This window comes from Hemitrygon akajei, chromosome 6 (assembly GCF_048418815.1).
Source record: "Hemitrygon akajei chromosome 6, sHemAka1.3, whole genome shotgun sequence".
Lineage (NCBI taxonomy): Eukaryota > Metazoa > Chordata > Chondrichthyes > Myliobatiformes > Dasyatidae > Hemitrygon > Hemitrygon akajei.
This window is the reverse complement of record NC_133129.1, coordinates 150,279,901-150,299,760: the sequence shown is the minus strand read 5'-3', so window position 1 is coordinate 150,299,760 and position 19,860 is coordinate 150,279,901. Positions and strand designations below refer to the sequence as shown.

Genomic DNA, 19,860 nt, shown 5'->3' with positions numbered 1-19,860 from the left:
CGTAGTATCGTATCAATGACATTAAATCGCCACCAGGACTAACCTCTACATGATATTTGTTAATGACATCATGGAGGCTTACTTTTTGCAATGTATCTGAGTGCCTTGGCCTGGACATGGTGCTGTCTGCATTACACAGCTTAAAGGGAAACACGTGAAAACTCAGCTGTTAAACAGCATCTGTGGAACGGTTGATGTTTCAGGCAAAGACTCTTCATCAGGACTGGAAAAGAAGGAGGAAGATATCTGAATAAGAAGGTGTGGAGAGATCTCCACCCCCACATTCTTATTCTGAGTTCCTCCCCCTTCCTTTCCAGTCCTGATGAAGGGTTTTGGCCCCAAACGTCAACTGGTTATTCCCATCCTTAGGATGCTGCCTGACCTGCTCAGTTCATCCAGCACATTGTGCGTATTGCTCTAGATTTCCAGCATCTGCAGTGCCTCTTGTGCTTAAAGGGAAATATGCTTGAGTTGATGCTAGTGTGGATTGTTCCACTGCGTGTCAGATTTTAGCCATATTTCACAAAGTAATCACCTTTAGATTATTACCCTAGAGAAATGCAAGTTTGCTAATAGAACCAATAAGATCAGGGAGTTGAATGCATGATTTAGAAATTAGTGTGGATGAATTGGGTTTCAATTCCTCGGAGCTCTGGCAATAAAGGAGGAAGAGGGAGCTTTTCCATTGGGTTGGGCTTTACCTGAATTTAGCTGGAGCCAGTAACCTAGTGAATCAAATAATTAGTGCTTTAAACATAATAGATGGGGGAGATTCTGGTGTATAGCAGCTCAGTGGTGTTGCTAGCAGTGCCGCTGCTTCTCAGTGTCCTTCAGTCCTGACGATGGGTTCTGTCTTTGTGACGTTTGTATGTTTTCCCCGTGACTGTGTGGGTTTGCTTTGCTTTGCTGCCACATCGTACAGATGTGACCACTGATAGGGTAACCAGGAGTAAATTACTCCTAGTGGGTTATAGAATCTGGGAGGATTTGAGACAAGTATTGGGAGAATCAAAAAAAATGATTAATAAAGGATTATTAGTTGGTTCTTTGTCGGCTCAGAAGGTGTGTGAAGAGCTTATTTCTGTACTGTATCTTTCTGTGACTGTTAAGGATAGTGTATGGTACTGTAATGGGTAGTGAGAACCAGAGTCAGGAATGAGTAACCATACATAATAATAGGCTTCCATTTAGATTCAGATAGGGAAGAAGGGAAGACCATTAAAAGGGCTAAGATGGAAATCTCTGCTGAAAGGTCTGCTCCTCCTGCATTTTGTGTGTGTTGCTCGGATTTCCAGCATCTGCAGATTCTCTCTTGTTTGTGATTCCCACGTTTATCTTGACTATACCACTTCCTGTCCAGTCTCCTGTAAAAATAGTATTCCCTTTTCTCAGTTCCTTCGCCTCCGCCATATCTGTTTCCAGGATGTGGTGTTCCTTTTGAGGACATCCTTCTTTAAAGAGCAGAGTTTCCCGCCGTCCATTATTGATGCTGTCCCCACCCACATTTCTACTTCCGGAATATCCATGCTCAGCCTATCTTCCTGCCACCATAGAGATTCTCTTGTTCTTATCTATCTCCACATCCACCATTTGTCTTTACCCCCCCCCACTCCCCCCCCGCTTTCCACAGGGGTCACTCCTTCTGCAATTTCCTTGTTCATTCATCCCTCTACACTAACCTCCCTCCTTGTAATTATCCCTATAAGCTCTACACCTGCCCATACACCTCCATTCTGGGCCCCAAACAGTCCTTCCAGGTGAGGCAACACTTCACCTGCAAATCTGCTGGGTTTGTCTGTTGTGTCCAGTGCTCCTGATGTGGCCTCCTCTACATTGGTCAGACCTGTCATAAATCGTCGAGCACCTCCGCTCCATCTGCCACAAGCAGAACTTCCCAGTGGCCACATGTTTTAATTCCCATTCCCATTCCAACATGTTAGTCCATGGACTCCTCTTGTGCCAAGATGAGGCCACCCTCAGGGTGGAGGAGCAACACCTTATATTCCATCTGGGTAGTCTCCATCCTGATGCCATGAATATCAATTTCTCCTTCTGGTAAAAAAAAAGTTCTCCCTTGAAATTTCCCACCCACCTGGCTTTACCTTCCAGCTAGCTTCTTTCCCCTCCCCACACGTTTTTATTCGGGCATCGTCCCCCTTCCTCTTAGTCCTGATGAAGGGTCCTGGCTCACTTCCCTAGATGCTGCCTGACCTGTTGAGTTCCTCAGCAGTGTGTGTGTGTGTTGCTTTGGATTTCCAATATCAGCACGTTTTCTCATGTTTTGGAATATTCATAGATACTTTTCTTGGACTTCCTGTGCTCATCTGGTATTTTGGTCATGTTGACAAGGGTCAAAGGTTAGGACCAAGCAGCTGAAATATAAGGCTGGTTTTGATTGGAAGATTTAATTCAGACTTTAAAATTCACAACTGCTATTCTAATACTTTAGACTCAGAACATTTACCTCTGGTTCCTGAGACATTGGGTTAAAAATAAGCAACCAAAGATTGCCACCTTTGAATGTTGGCAGGCCTATTATTAGTTAGTAGGTGGGTGAGCCTGGACCGTATTGGCAAGACACAGCCTAGCAGAAACACAGAAATGAAGGAGTTCTGTGGCGAAAAGCTGGGCTGTCTCTACTTGTATCAGTATGCACTGGGAACTTCGTCACTTCCATCTATCACCTTCCAGCTACTGGTACCGTTCCCATGCTCACCTGCCGATTAACCCCACCTTATCTGACTCCACGTATTCCCTGCCGGCTCTTGCTCTACCCCCTCCCCTCATCTTCTAACTCTGGCTATCGCCCCTCTTCCTGTCCTATCTAAATGAATGGTCTCGATCTGCACGCTGTTCATACAGATCAGATCTTTCCAAAGTGTACGGAGGTAGAACAAGGTAAAACAATAATGGAAATGAAGTGTAGTACAGGTAAACGATAAGGTGCAAACTCATAACAAGCTGGGTTGTGAGATCAAGCATCCTTCTTGTAGGAGAGAATCAGTTAATAGTCATATATTAGCAGGGTAGAAGCTGTCCTTGAGCCTGGTGGTATGACCTTTCAGGGTTTTGTATCTTCTCCAAATGGAAGAGGGGAGAAAAGAGAACATCCTGAGTGGGTAATGTCTTCGATTTTACTGGCTGCTTTACGGATCCTACGAAAGGTGAATTTGGCCTAGTACATTATGGGTAAAGCCCTCCCAACCACTGAACACATCTGTATGCAGCACTGTGCTAGGAAAGCAACATGACATATAGGCACTTTGATAATAAACTTATTTTAAACTTTGAACTTTGATGCAGCGAGAAGTATGGATGGTGTTCATAAAGGGGAGTCCACAACTCTGCATTTTCTTGCAGTCACGCGCAGAGCTGTAGCATCCAGATAGGGTACTTTCTGTGGTGCATCGATAAAAATTGGGAAGATTCAATGGTGGGGGGGGGCATGCCAAATTTCTTTAGCCTCCTGAGATCATAGAAGCTAAAACTATGTAAAGTTGTGTGAAATTATATAATGCACAGGTGAGATTTGACGTGGAATATTACATACAAGTCTGGTCTTCTTATCTAAGATTCTTGTGATAGAGGGAGCGTAGGAAAAATTCACCAAATTAACTTCTGAAATAGGAGGATAACTTAGGAATTCTGCCATATAATCTCCAGTTTAGGAGAATGAAGAGCATTGAACCGTACAAAATTCTTTTGGGTTTGTACAGGGTGGATGCAGTGTTGAAGTTTCCTCTGGCAGGCTCTAAAACTTGCAATCAGAATATGGAACCTTCCTTTTGGGGTTTCCTCACCCAAGTGGTATGGAGTCTTTGAAATTCTTTACCGAGGACATGTGGAGACTCAGCCACCAAGTATGTTCAAGAGGATGATAGTTTCTTAGATATTAAGGAATACAATATAAATATCCTGTCCCTCAATTCCCTTAGTATCCAAAATATCAACCATGATTTTGTTGAATGTTGAAGTAGGGCAAACCCTGTGTGGCCTACTCCTGCTTCTACCTGTTGTATTTTCTGGTGATGAATTCTAGAGCATAAACTCTGCATGCAAACTTAGTTCCTTTTTAACGGGATGGAACATATCCATAGATACGTGTGTCTTTCTTGTTCATGCCACACACGTTGCTGGATGGTAATTATAAAAAGTGGCGGCGCAGCAGTTCAACTCTTAAAATTAAAAATTAAGGACACAGCTTATGAGCTATCCTGTTAAAAGGGCATACATTTATCTGATTTATAGAAATTAGAGTTATAATATTAACTCTGGATTCTGTACTCACTGGCAATTCCAGTGTTTAACATTCATCCTCAGACCCAGAGCTTCAGCTTTGGGAAGACATTTCAGAGAACAATTAAGAGTCAAACACCTGAGTATGTCTGGATTCAGGCAAAGCCCCAAACTGGGTAAAGATAACACATTTCATTCCGTGAAAAGTATTTGTGAAATGTAACCAATTTTTTTTCTTGGTTACCATTACTGACAACAGATTTAATCAGTTGGTCCATATCATTAATGGAGTTTGAGGGTATAGGGAGAGGGAAGGGCCACTCCTGTCCAGTTAGTTGTAAAAACCTCAAATCATCAAGTATGTGTTCCAAATCACCTCTATGGAAAATTGGTAGAGAGAAGATTAATATAGTCATGGTGAATTAGAAGAGTGACCATCTGCTTCTTCAAAAGATTTGTATTGAAAGGGTATTTGTGGTAGAAAGAGACATAGCTGGACCTATAATAGAGCAAAAAATAGTGCCAAGTTAGAGGATTGGGAAGCTTTTAAAAGCCAACAGAATGCAACTAAAAACTCATTTGGAAGGTAAAGATCAAATACAAAAGTAAGCTAGCCAATAATGCTAAAGAGGATACCAAAAGTTTCTTCAGATACATTGAGTGTTAAAGAGAGGCGAGAATGAATATCAGACCACTGGAAAACGATGCCAGAGGGGACAAGGAAATGGTGGACAAACTGAATAAGTATTTTGCATCAGTCTTCACTGTGGGAGACACCAGCAGTGTGGTGCAAGTTCCAGGTGTTAGGTGTCAAAAAGTGTGTGAAGTTACCAAGACTAGACAGAGGGTTCTTGGGAAACTGAAAGGTCTGAAGGTAGATAAGTCCCCTGGACCAGATAGTGCGCACCCCAGGGTTCTGAAAGAGGTGGCTGAAGAGATTGTGGAGGCATTAGTAATGATCTTTCAAAAATCACTAGATTCTGGAATGGTTCCGGAAGACTGGAAAATTGCAAATGTCATTCCACTCTTCAAGAAGGGATAGAGGCAGAATAGAGGAGACTATAGACCAGTGTGTCTGACGTCAGTGGTTGGGAAGATTTTGGAGTTAATTATTAAGGATAAGGTGCAGGGTACTTGGAGGCACATAATAAAATGGACAGTAGTCAGCATGGTTTCCTCAAGGGAAAATCTTGCCTGGCAAATCTGCTGGAATTCTTTGAAGAAATAACAAGCAGGATAGACAAAGAAGGATTGGTTAATGTATACTTGGATTTTCAGAAGGCCTTTGACAAGGTGACACACGTGAGGCTGCTTAACAAGTTATGAGCCAATGGTATTTCAGGAAAGATTCTAGCATAGATAAAGCAGTGGCTGATTGGCAGAAGGCAAAGAGTGGGAAAAAAATGAGGGAGCCTTTTCTGGTTGGCTGCTGGTGACTAGTGGTGTTCCACAGGAATCTGTGTTGAGACCAGTTCTTTTTACATTATATGTCAGTGATTTGGATGATGGAATTGATGGCTTTGTTGCAAAGTTTACAGATGATATGAAGATAGGTGGAGGGGCAGGTAGGTTTGAGGAGGTGGAGAGGCTATAGAAGGTAGACAGATTATGAGAATGGGCAAAGAAATAGCAGATGGAATATAGTATCGGGAAGTGTATGGCCATACACTTTGGTAGAAGAAATGAAAGGGTTAACTGTCTTCTAAAAAGAGAGAAAATACAAAAAAAAAACTGAGGCACAAAGGGACTTGTGAATCCTTGCGGTTAATTTACAGCTTGGCTGTGTGGTGAGGAAGGCAAATGCAATGTTAGCATCCATTTCAAGAGGACTAGAATATAAAAGCAAGGATGTAATGTTCAGACTTCATAAAGCACTGATGAAGCCTCACTTGGAGTATTATGAGCAGTTTTGGAGCCCTTATCTTAGAAAGAATGTGTTGAAACTGGAGAGGGTTTGAAGGAGGTTCACAAAAGCGATTCCAGCATTAAATGGCTTGTCACATAAAGTACGCTTGATAGCTCTGGGCCTGTATTCACTGGAATAATGAAGAATTGAAACGTATTGAATGGTGAAAGGCCTTGATAGAGTAAATATGGAGAGGATGTTTCCTATGATGGGAGAATCTGCCAGAGGTCCCAGCCTCAGAATAGAGGGGCGTCCTTTTAGAACGGAGATGAGGAGGAATTTCTTTAGCCAGACAGTGGTGAATCTGTGGAATTCTTTGCCACAGGCAGCAGTGTAGGCCAAATCTTTAAGGCAAAGGTTGATAGATTTCTCATTGGTCAGGGCATGAAGGGATGCGGGCAGAAGGCAGGAGACTGGGGCTATGAGGAAAATTGGATCAACCATGGTGAAATGGAGCAGACCTGATGGGCCAAATGGCCTAATTCTGCTTCGATATCTTACAGTCTTATAACTTGAGCAGTTCATTACAGAGAAGAGCTGAAATGGGTGACAGCACTGTCATTAGTAGGGGGAAGAAAGAGCACAAACGGAGTCTTAGAATCAACAGTTCCAGAAAGAGAAAGCAGAGGTCACAAAGCAGTAAAGGGCAAATACATTCAAATGCTTTGAGGAGTCCATGAAAGCTTTTGAGAGTAAAGTGCTTAATGGGTAGAATATACACAATACAAATGGTTGATGTTTGATGAAATTTGAGTGAAGCAAGGATCAGAATCTGGCTGAACTAACATTTAGCAGTGTTGATTCAAGCAGATATAATATTCATTTATATAGCATTATGACATGACACCCTAGTATGATTTGCACTCAGTGGTACTTGTTATTTGAAGACACCATGGCAATGTAGCAGTTGGTACGACACTGTTACAGCTTGGGCTGCCAGAGCTCAGAGTTCATTCAAGGAGTCCTCTGTAAGGAGTCTCTGTATGACCTCTCTGTGGAATGCATGGATTTTCTCTGGGTCCTCACAGTCCAGAGACATTCTAGGTAGGTTCATTGATCACTGCAAATTGTCCCGTGATTAGGTTAGGGTTAAGTCTGGGTTGTCAGGAGTTACTGGGCAGTGAGGCTTGAAGGGCTGAAGGGGCCTATTCTACATGGTATAAGTAAATAAATAGATAACTACACTGACAACGTGTATATGATGTAATAAACGGATTCTGGAGGAAGGTCATCTTCTGTGGGTGGATGTGTATAGCTTTGGGGATGACAAGCAGTCTAGATATGAAGCTCAGTTCTCAAAGAACCCAAATCTATGGTTTTGCATAGCCTGATTCAGCCTGACTATGTTTCACAATATTTATTTGGATGAAATGTTGACCCCATTGTGATGAAGTCAACCACACAGTAGTGTTGATGATGTGAGGTCAAGACTTGGTAAAAACAAGGCTGCATTTTATTAGAATATATCCCTAGAATTATAGTATTATTGAACATGAATTAAGCACCATTTGCGACCCAATTATGTACCTTTACATAGCCCTCTATGACTCTTCTTCCCTCCTGATCTTTGCAAGTGAAGAACCAGCCATCATCATTATTAGCAAGTTTTAAAAAAAAATACCATTATGTGTAGCTCACAAAATTAACATAATAAGTGGAAATGGTGTTTCAAAATTCAGTAAGGTGAAATGAATTTTTGAATAAAAGCTTTTAAGAGCTTTATTAAAAGCAAGATTATCAATTTTTAGATAAAAACAGGACTCTACTAAAATGTTAATAGAGATTTAGTGGATGTTGCCACCTGGTGGTTGGACAGTGAATCTATGGTCTTCTAAATTGCTCAATTACAAACTAAAACAGATAAAGGATGACTGTTTGGTGCATCCTAGTTACAATAGAATCAGTTTGTTCTTCTTCCATTTGATGTAGCAACTTTGCTTACCTCATTCAACAATTCGATCTTATTTGCCCTCGTCTTTTAGCCATTTTAAGTAACTTTCCAAAGTGATGTACCCAAGAGTCACTTATGAAACACCGTTTCCTGTTCTTTGTACAAACTCAGTGATTTGTTGCTAATGATCAGCATGCTGAACCATCTCTAATACATGAATATTTCCCTTCTACTCTTGTGATCAACAATGTACATTAAATCAGGGCTTTGTTCAGTAACAACATAACCTAGACTTTGATGAAGCTGACTGAATCACATCACTAATCATTCTATTTGCTTCATCTATTATTGCTCTATAGCAAACTTTCTATAGCAATTGATACATTATCTAAATTGTTATCTATAATCTACATGTTATCTACATGTTATCTACATGTTATCTACATGTTATCTACATGTTATCTATAATATTGTTATCTATAATATTGTTATCTATAATATTGTTATCTATAATATTGTTATCTATAATCTACATATAATCTACATATAATCTACTTTATAGATTACTGTACGTACCAGGAAACCAAAATATTGTTTCATGAAACCAAGTTGAAAGTTGATTTTGCCGATCAATTCACTTCAATAAGTGTTGGCATTTATGTTTCCTTGTTATTTATCTTTTATTGATGAAAGGCTCATCATTTGAAATCTGATCTTTGTTTAATTACTTGAGCAATGAAAATGACATGAAATAGGGCTGTTAAAGGGCCTGCAATCATTGAAGTAATGTATTTTCAGATTCTTAGAGTTAAAACTGGCTGGACCTCCCAGCTTCTTCTAATGTGCTCAGTAAAATAACTTAATTGTTTAAACATACTCACTTATTCTTTTAATCATTATTGTTTTCTATAGTATGTTTGGTTTTACATGACTTAATTCTTGTACTCATTGTCAGTAAAGCTAAGAACTATCTATCTGTACATGTAATTCATTCAAGCTTCAGGTGTGACTTTAACTATTTGAAGGAAGTTGCTTTAACCTGTTTCCCTGCCTTCTCATTTCTTGGTAAAATATCTGTGAGAAGTGTCACTAAGGAATCCCAAATATTAACACTAATTTGGAAAGGTAGTGGATCTTCAGAATACCGGTTAAGGTAGCTAGCTGCTGTGAGAGTCTTCTGCTCCACCAAACAGTTTAAAGTATAGTGCATTCTAATGACCAGATCTGTTAGTGACTTAGCAACATCATTGGAGGTAACTAACAAACAATGGGCTGTATTCATTGTGATAAGCAATACTAAATGTGACGGTAATTTAAATCCATATTTATGCTTCTAGAGTTTGCTGAGTTGTTTATGTAAAATGTTAGGAATTAGTCAATTGAATGAATTTCCCCAATGCATTGGGAACAAATCATTTTTAGTTTAGTAATTGAGTGATTAAATACTTCCAAATATGAATGGAAAGCAGAGTTCTCAGCCAAGTCTCTCCGAGAGTTGGGTTGATTTTGGCTTAACTCAGGTAGATGGTGATCACCAGGGCAGTGGAAATAGTTGGTGTTGGTTTTAATTTTTCAGAATTTCCGAGATTCGGAGAAGGTTTCATCAGATTGGGAAAAAGCAAATACAACTCATTAATTTCAAAAAGAAGAGACACAAAGTGGGAATCTGCTGTCCAGTTAGTGAGAAAGTTAGAAGCTAATGTTGGTAAGAATGCAGTGGTGCATTCGAAAAATTCAAAGTAATCAAGTATTGTTTTTGTTTTGCAAAAGGGACACTCTTATCAAAAAGGCTCAGCAGAGGTTGTATTTCCTACGTCAACTCAGGAAGTACAACCTGCCTCAGGAGCTGCTGATTCAATTCTATTTAGGAATAATCCAGTCTGTTCTCTGTTTGTCCATCACTGTCTGGCTACCAAACAAGACAAGAATAGACTCTAAAGAACCGTCAGGGCTGCGGAAAGGATTATTGGTATGAAGTTGCCCTCGATCCAGGACTTATATGCATCTAGAGTCAGGAAGCAAGCAAGCAGCATTATTGTAGACCCATCACACCCTGGACATCACCTGTTCCAACTCCTTCCTTCTGGTAGGCGTTTTAGATCACTGTATGCCGGGACAAATAGGTACAAGAACAGTTTCTTTCTGTATGCCATCAGTCTTATGAACACTTGAATTTTAGTCTATTATAAATTAAGTCCACCTGTACATTCAATGAGGTGGACCTCATTGTATATAGTTTATGATTATTTGCACTATTGTTTTTGTTTGCTTTTAATTCTGTACAGAGAGAGCTCAGGAAAACCGGCATCAAATTCCCTGTATGTGTCCTCATACTTGGCGATAATAAAGGATTCTGATTCTGATGTTTGATATTTTTTGATAAAGTTATTTGAAGTAGGTTCTGTAGGTAAAGGAGAACAAGTGGATGTACTATAGTTAGGTTTCTAGAAGGCATTTGATAAGGTACCACATCAAAGGTTAATTTGAATAGCAAAAGCTTATTGGCATGTATAGAAGATTGGAGAGTACATAAATGTGTCTTTTACTGGTTGCAAGTAGTAACAAGCGATATGCTTCAGGGGTCCGTGCTGTGACCTCAACTTTTTACAATCAATATAAATAACTTGAATAACTGAATAAGGGATCATAATTATATGTATGTTGGTAATGTATTTTACACCTTGGTCCCGGAAGAACGCTGTTTTGATAGTCTGTATTCATGAATAGTTAAATAATAATTAAATGTGAACTTGAACTTCAAATTGGAAGCAAAGACAAATGTGTTGGTAAAAGGTAAAAAGATAAGTGTTGACAACACAAAGACAGGAATAAATGAAGGTTGTTGAGGGGAGTTAAGGAGGCTAGAAAAAGATGTATCCAAGTGCATGATTCACAAAAAGCTAGCATGAATATATTGCATGTAGATAGGAAAGCTAACAGAATGTTGCTGTTTATTGCAGGAGAAATTGTATGAAGGGCATTGGTAAAATTACCAGTTGGAGTTCTTATTGAATAGCAGAGCAAGCTAGAGAGGACTGAGTGGGCTAATTCTGAACCCAGTTCCCGTGATTCAGTCTCTGTAACAGACTTCGGTCAGCCCTAGTAATAACAAATGGAAGGCCATTTAGGACATCACTGCTGGTTTTGAATTATTATACTGAATGGTTTGCTAGAATATTACTCTTCTATAATTTACTTACATTAAGCAGCAGGGAAAATATTTAGTGAAGTAAAATACAGTATGTTTTGTTTCATTTTGCTTTGTATGAGTATCATTTGGTTTAACTAGTCATGGGATCCTCCTGTCATTAAAGCAAACTGCAAGTATCCCGGTTAAGTATCTACCTACTAACTGGCTTGACTTGCAACAACCTCCACTTCTATGAATTAAACCCAAAATCAAGCTAACATAATATTTCATCAGGCTGGTGTGAGAATTTTCAGGTTGAAATAAATGACTTTTATACAATCTCTGATTTAAGGCATATTTTGATCTTACTGAGTTTCACTGCATGTTTCTGTGCGAAGCTGATGTATTGAAGGATTGTCAGAACCTCGTTTCAGATGATATTTTAAGAAGACAGTTAACAATAGCTTTGAGCAGAAGAGTTAACTTTTTTAAAAATCTTGTGTTTATATAGCACTTTGTCCAGCTGTGCCCATGCAGTGGTGGCTCTGCTCTATCCATTCTCCTGGCAACACACCTTCATACCAGTGCTTCCGTCCTCCATGATCGACATTGTCTGTTGTCCAACACCCTTCCTGGTGGGCCTGCTCTCCAGCTCTCTCCCCAAACTAAAGGAGCTTCCAGTTGAAGAGGTAAGACTGCAGAGATGTTAAGCTGGTTTGCCTGTACCATGCAGGGCTGGAAGTTAATAAAGGTGGCCGCCATTTCAAATCCTCAACGAGAAAGGAATGAAACAAAATAAACATCGGTTTCCATACATTGCAACAATGAGCATCTCTTTGATGTACTACATTGAGTGACATGTTAGGTAACAACTGATTTCTGAATACAAGCCTTTTTTTTTTTTACTTCCAGAGGAAACTTAGAATGTCACTTGCACTCAAAGATGTGCCCATGTGCTGAGGTGATGTACGGTGTGCGTGGATCTGCAAACATTAGAAGTTCACCACCCCGCCCCACTCGTGCAAGCTCACCGTACTCTGGCTCCAACCTTCCCATCTATTAATTTTAATATATTGAACTTGGAAGGCAGTGTAACACACACTAAAACACTCTATAATGTGCTTGAACTTGATTTGAGCACTAGTTCCCAACTCTTCCTGGATGACTGAGGAACAAAATAAAAACATGGAAACAAAGCCGAGTAAAAACATACTATGAGAAAATATATTTGAGGAGAAAACTCTAAAGAGGTACCTAGGCCCCAGATTGCTGTAGGAAGAGTGAAGTGTGCATTCGATGAAGTGGAGAACCTGAGGAGTCTATAGCAGAGTTGGGAAGTGATAATACCATAAGGGTATTTAAAGTCTATTAAATAATTTTAAATGCTCTTGATTAGTGGAAGCCCATGTGGATTAATGAGTCTTGGGTAATGAATGACTGCTGGTAGAATTTTGGATGCCAAAGGTTACTGAGGAGACTGAAGTTATCTTGGGATGGAGGAGGTTGATGGTATCAAACTGGAAGACTGAAGAATATGGAGATGAAAGTCTTCGTAGCAGAAAATCAATGGGATGCTCACACTCCTGCTTGAGATGGATGGTGAGATTGTGAACCATCTGGTTTAGCTTTCAACAGGGGTTTCCAACCTTTTTTATGCCATGGACCAATACCATTAAGTAAGAGGTCCATGGACCACTGGTTGGGAATCGCTGGTTTATAGCAACACTTAATGAGGATCTAGCATCAACAATGAGTGTATGAATGCTTCCGAACAGTGTTAAAGACAACAGCTTTGCTTTCTTGATTGTAAAGCTTGAAATGTAATTTCTTCATATCATCCTGTGGTTTACTTGACTTATGCAGTTCTCTTTAGAAAGAAATTAGGGTAGTATGTCTATAGAATATGAAAAATTATAGAATAAGTTTATTACCAGAATTTCTGTCCAAAGAAGACTGCATTGTGGCAAGCAGACCAAAGGATGATATAAACAATTTAAATCAATTTTACTTTGAACAATTTAGAATTTTAGATCAAACACCAAATTTTAGTCCAAAAGAAGCCAATTATATCAACTGCACATCTTTGTCAGGAAGCAATACTAGCTAATCATGATCACTGAGAAATCATCTGTTCACAAACCATGTTAATATCCTATTCTGTGTTTGTAACGACTCAGAGAATCATATAAGGCTTTCCTGAGAGGCTTGACTAGCAGACTTCATTTTTGCAGCAATTCAAGTCCAAGGATTTAATTTTGTATTAGGGCCAGGTACATTTTCAGTGAGAAGTTCTGCAGACCATGAAGAGATTATTGATGACGTGTTTTATTTTCACTTTAGGCACTGATGGTTGATCTAGGAGCCGATCGCTTCCTTCGACAGGTAAGAATCTTTTTAGAATAAATAGCTTTTTAGACAACTTTTAAAAGATAGTTGGACAGGAATGTGGATGAGGTGGCTCAGAAGGGAGTTGTGGGCTGAAGGGTCTGTTGTAGTGATTTGTGATCCTGTTCCTCTGTGCCTGCCATTGTATGAAAACTTAGATTAACATTATCATCAAGAAAATTATACTTGTGCAGATGATTATTAAACATTCACCAATATGTGAGAATGTAATTGGAGTGCTAGTCTAGAATGCTGGGAACAACGGGATGCTGGTGAAATCCCACAGTTGCTTACTGAGTTTCAGTAAAAATCCTGACATAATGGACAAGGGCCAGGTGAGAAAGGGGAAAAATAAAGGACATTGCGACTAAATGGTGACCTTTGCAACAGTCCTGGGTCCCTTGCAGTAGCCTCAACTGTAGGTAAGGACATAGGCTGGATTCCCTACAAATACAACTATGAGTGAGTGTGGAGTGTTGCTCAGAAAAATTAATGAAAGGTGTTCCCTTACAAAGCCTAAGCAGCCCACTTTCCAGGTATTGGTTTTGCCCAGATAATCTTCCATTAAGTCTGCTGCACATACAGTGTGAAATTCCTGAAGTCACCCAGCTTTATTTTTCCTGCCAAATAATATACCAGTGCTGGTCAAATCTAGGAGTTATTTTCATCACCTTGGGAGATTCTTCCCATTGTCATTTGGGTTTTAATTCTGCTTTTTCACCTCTTCAAGATGATTACGCTTTCCTGGTGAGTTGGGAAGTTTGAACAGTGATGCATTATCAAAACAAATGCGTGGGACAAGATACCTGGAGAAAATGGTTCTTTTACTGTCCGATGTCTCTGGTTTTAAGATCAAGCTTATTTCAGAATATTTGGTTTCAGCAGCATGTTTGAGACCATCCCGACACCTGCTGTTCATGTTTGAGACCATCCCGACACCTGCTGTTCATGCTTTTGCCAATGAGGTATTCAGCAAACAGAAGTTAAATCTTTGATGCAGGTGTTTCCAAAAACTGGAGACCAAATGTCATCAATACAGCTTCAACAATTTATGATATTTTGTGAGCGATTAGAATAACCTGTAGGCTTGCATTAAACTCGCAACGCTTCACAACAAGTCAAACTTCTTACAGACCCAAAGGAATGTTATTGCAATTTAAAGAAAGCAAATCATTGAGAACATTTGATTAAAAACATAAATTAGTTTTTGAGGACCATGAAGTTAAAATGTTCAAATTCTAAGTTGCTTACTCAAGCAATAGTTGTCTTGCATCCTTGCCATAAATGTGGAATTCGGGGGCTTGTTGTGCAATAGACTTTATGCAACAGAACAAGTATAGTCAGGCATAGAAATAGAAACTAAACTAATTAAAGTTGGGAAGAATTTCGGTTATATTACAGAAAGTGTTATCTTATTGCCAATATTGAACTGTGTTGTGATGGAAAATAACTGGTTCTTTGAGTCTCAACAATTGAGGCCTGGACACACACAGTTTCAATAATAAGGAATTTATTTACAAGGGGAAGTCGGGTCAACACAAGCAACTACAATACACAGGAAGCGGTGTGGGGACAGGGTACAGTTACACAAACAAAGAACAGGGGAAAAGCACTACGACAGCTATCCCCCTTGACCTTGGATAGCTGCGGCTCCCTTACCAGGACAAACAATAGACCTTCCCAAGCATAAATCAATGCACTTACCTCCAATGTGGTGGTCTGAAAGAGAGACCAAGCCAGGCACATGTCTCACCTTTTATAGCATGGGGCTGGGCGCGATAATCCAATTAAGGTGACCAATAATTTAGGTGTGCATTGATTAGTTGGGAGGGACCAAATGTTGATTGACATGTGGTGTGTCCTCCGACCAGCCAGGTGGCAGTGCATCTGTCACGTGGCCGGTATCTCTGGATACAACTGTTTGTAGTTTAACAAATTTTCAAAATGTATTCTGGACAAAGGTTTAACAATGATTTTTTATTTGACGAGGAGCATTGATTAATCCGATGCAACATAATATATGAATTTTTAAAGAAATTACTTATCTTTGAGATACTTCTTCATGAAGTGAATACTCCTTTAGAGTGCTCCAAATGTAGATTAGTTGGTATAGCTATTATCTGTTGAATGAAGGGGACAGCAAGGTGGATGAACATCTGCAAATTACAGTACTTCATTTATTTATTGAGAGGTACAGCATTGTAACAGGCCCTTCTGGCCTAACGAGCTACACGGCCCAGTTACATCCATGTGGCCTGTACATCTCTGGAATGTGGGAGGAAACCAGAGCAACCGGAGGAAATCTATGTGGTCATGGGGAGAACGTAGAAACCTCTTACAGGCAGTGGCAGGAATTGAACCGACTTCACTGGTGCTGTAATAGTGCAATGCTAACTGCTACACTTTTTTATTATTTAGATGGACGATGAAGATTCACTTCTGCCAAGGAAACTGCAAGCTGCTCTGGAGCAGGCTCTGGAGCAAAAGAGTGAACTAGTCAATCAAGATTCAGACAGTGAATCAGATGACGGTGAGAAATATCAGAATGTAACTTTACAGCAATTAAGAATATCGCTTTCTTCTAAACCTGATTTTTTAAGAATTATTCTTGGAAGTAGGAAGATAACGTCTGGATAAGACTGTAAGGCACAGGACCAGAATTAGGCCATTCAGCCCATTGAGTCTGCTTCGCCATTCCATCATGGTTGATTTATTATCCCTGTCAATCCCATTCTCCTCCCTTCTCCCCATAATCTTTGATGCCCAGAACCTATCAACCTTTGCTTTATATATACTCAATGACTTGGCCTCCACAGCCATCTGGGGCAATGAATTCCCCAGTTTAACTACTCTCATGCTAAAGAAATTCCTCCTCCACTTTGTTCTAGTTAGATACTCCTCCATTCTGAGGCTATGCCTTCTGGCCCTAAACTCAACCACTATAGAAAACATCCTCTCCCCATCAATTCTTTTTAAGCCTTTCAGTAGTCAATCGGTTTCAATGACATCCCCCCCTCATTCTCATTCTTCTGATTACTGCTCTGGGGCCATCAAACACTCCCTGTACATTAACCCTTTCATTCTCAAAATCATTGTCATGAACATTTTCTGGAGCCTCTCCAATGGCAGCCACATCCTTTCTTAGATAAGGGGCCTAAAACTGCAAGTGTGGTCTGACCAATGCCTTATAAAGCCTCAGCATTACACCCTTGTTTTTAGTTCTCTAGAACTGAATGCTAACATTGTATTTGCCTTCCTTACCGTCAAGTCAACCTGCAAATTAGCCTTGGGGAATCTTGCGCAAGGACTCCCAGGTCCCTTTGCATTTGAATTTTCTCCCTTTTTAGGAAGTAGACTGTGCATGACCATAAACTTCCTTGCACTATATTCCATCTGCCACATCTTTGCCTATTCTCCCAATCTGTCCAAAATCTTCTGCAGTCTCTCTGCTTCCTCAACACTACATGCAGCTCCACCTAAATTCATATTGTCTGCAAACTTGGCCATAAAGACACCAATTCTGTCATATAAATCATTGACGTATAACATGAAAGGAAGCAGTCCCAACACTGACCCCTGCAGGACACCACTAGTCACCAGCAGCCAACCAGAAAAGGCCTCCTGTATTCCCACTCTTTGCCTCCTGCCAGTCAGCCAATCTTCTGTACATGCTATTATCTTTCCTGTAATACAGTTGGATCTTATCTTGTTAAGCAGCCTTATGTTTGCTACCTTCTCAAAGGCCAAGTAAACAACATCCATTTACTCTCCTTTGTCTATCCTGCTTGTTATTTCTGCAAAGAATTCCAACAGATTTGTCAAGTAAGATTTCCCTTAAGGGAACTTAAGGTCAACTTTGGCCTATTTTATCATGTACAGATTTTATCACTTACTTCCAAGTAGCCTGAAACCTCATCCTTAACAATGGACTTCAACATCTTCCCAACCACTGAAGTCAAGCTAATTGGCCTTTTTGTTCTCCTGCCTTCCTCCCTTCTTAAAGAGTGGAGTGACATTTGCAATTCTCCAGTCCTCCAGAACTATTCCAGAACCTAGTGATTCTTGAGAGATAGTTACTAATGCCTCCACAATCTCTTCAGCTAACTCTTCCAGAACCCTGGTGTGTATCCATCTGGTCCAGGTGTCTTACCTACCTTCAGACCTTCCAGCTTCCAAAGCACCTTCTCCTTGGTAATAGCTACTACAGTCACATCTGTTGCATGACACTCAAATTTATGGTACCCTGCTTGTGTCTTGAGTGATGCCAAATACTTAAGTTTGTCCACCATTTCTTTGTCCCCTATTACAATGTCTCCAGTGGTCTAATATCCATTCTCATCTATCTTTTACTTTCTACATATCTGAACAATCTTTTAGTATCCTCTTTTATATTACTGGTTAGCTTAACTTCACATTTTGGCTTTTTTCTCCTTATGTTTTTTTAGTTGCCTCTGTTAGTTTTTAAAAGCCAATCTACTAACATCCCACTATTTTTTTCCTATATTATATGCCCTCTCTTTTCCTTTTATGCTGTCTTTGACTTCCCTAGTCTTATCCTCCCTTTAGAATACTTATTCATTTTTGGGATATATTTATCCTGCACCTTCTAAATTGGCCCCAGAATCTCTAGTCATTGCTGTTCTGCCATCATCCCTGATAGTGTTCCCTTTGGCCAATTCCTCCTTCATGCCTCTGTAATTCCCTTTAATCCACTGTCATACTAATACATTTAACTTTATCTTCTCCCTCTCAAACTGCAGGGTGAATTCTATCATATTATAATCACTGCTTCCTAAGGGTTAAGCTCCATAATCAAGGTTGGTTCATTACACAAAACCCAATCCAGAATTGCCTTTCCCCAGTGGATGCAATGACAAGCTGCTCTAAAAAGCCATCTCATAGGCATTCTACAAATATGCTGTCATGGAATCCAGCACCAACCTGATTTTCCCAGTCTACCTGCATATTGAAATCCCCCATGACATTGCCTTTTTGGCATGCCCTTTCTATTTCCCATTGTAATTTGTATCCCACATCCTGGCTACTGTTTGAAGGCTTGTATATAACTTCCACCAGGGTCTTTACCTTTTCAGTTTCTTATCTCTATCACAAGGATTCTACACCTTCCAATCCTATGTCACATCTTTTTGAGACTTTGATTTCATTTTTACCAAAAGAGCCACCCAATCCCTTCCCACCTACCCGCCTGTCCTTTTGATACAATCTGTATCGTTGGATATTAAGCTCCCAACTATGACCTTCTTTCAGCCATAACTCAGGTCTGCCAATTTCTTAATTGTGCTGCAAGATTATCTATCTTATTCTATACACTGCATGCATTTAAAATAACACCTTTAGTCCTGTATTCATCATCCCTCTTGAATTTTCCCCTTGTTACACTTCAACTCATCCCACAGACTGCAACTTTGTCCCATCATTTGCCTGTCTTTCCTCATAGCCTCACTACACACTGCATCTACTTGTGTACTAACTGCCCCATCCTCAGCCCTATCACTTTGGTTCTCATCCCTCTGCCAAATTACTTAAACCCTCCCTAACAGCTCTAGCAAACCTACCCACAAGGATATTGGTCTTTTTGTACAGGGCATACCTACACCAGACGAGATCCCGATGGTCTAGAAACCTGCACTGGTTCCTCAGCCATTCATTAACCTACCAACTCATCCTATTCCTAGCCTCACTGGTGCATAGCACAGGCAGCAATCCAGAGATGACTACCCTGGACATCCTGCTTTTCAGCTTTCTACATAACACCACATATTCTCTCTTTAGGATCTCCTTTCTATTCTTACTTAGTCAAAATACGTTCCATGACTTCCAGCCATTTATACTTCCCATTTAGAATGCTGTGGACACAATCCAAGACAACCCTGACCTTGGCACCTGGAAGGCAAAATAACATTCAAGTTTCTTTTTCAAGTCCACAGCATCTTCTGTCTGCCTCTTTGACTACGGAATCCCCTATCACCACTGCAGTCCACTTCTTCCCCTTTGTTTCTGAGTCAGACACAGAGTCAGAGACCTGGTTGCTATGGCTTCTCCCTGGTAGGTCATTGCCCACAACTCTATCCAAAGCGGTATACGTACTGTGGGGAATTGTCACAGGGATATTCTGTATTGGCTGCCTATACCCATTCCTTCTCCTGACAAGTCATCCGGGTACCTGCCTCCTGCAAGTTAAGCATTGCATTCAAGAGGAAAATAATTTTGGTTCAAAATTCAAATTTGTGGAATAAGAAAACCAACATTATTAATAATGTTCAGGCTCAAATAATAATGTTGATTTTGTGG

At 40.1% G+C, this 19,860-nt stretch overlaps 1 protein-coding gene across 5 annotated transcripts in view; it reads left to right on the top strand.

Annotated features, from left to right (window-relative positions):
- dennd2b (DENN domain containing 2B) overlaps window positions 1-19,860 on the top strand; it is a 438,424-nt gene that overhangs the window by 403,310 nt on the left and 15,254 nt on the right. For all 5 annotated transcript variants that reach the window (XM_073049545.1, XM_073049543.1, XM_073049547.1 and 2 more), the window contains 3 exons: window positions 11,675-11,852; window positions 13,504-13,545; window positions 15,967-16,078. In XM_073049545.1, the coding sequence (XP_072905646.1) occupies window positions 11,675-11,852; window positions 13,504-13,545; window positions 15,967-16,078 (332 nt within the window). The remainder of the gene's footprint in view (window positions 1-11,674; window positions 11,853-13,503; window positions 13,546-15,966; window positions 16,079-19,860) is intronic.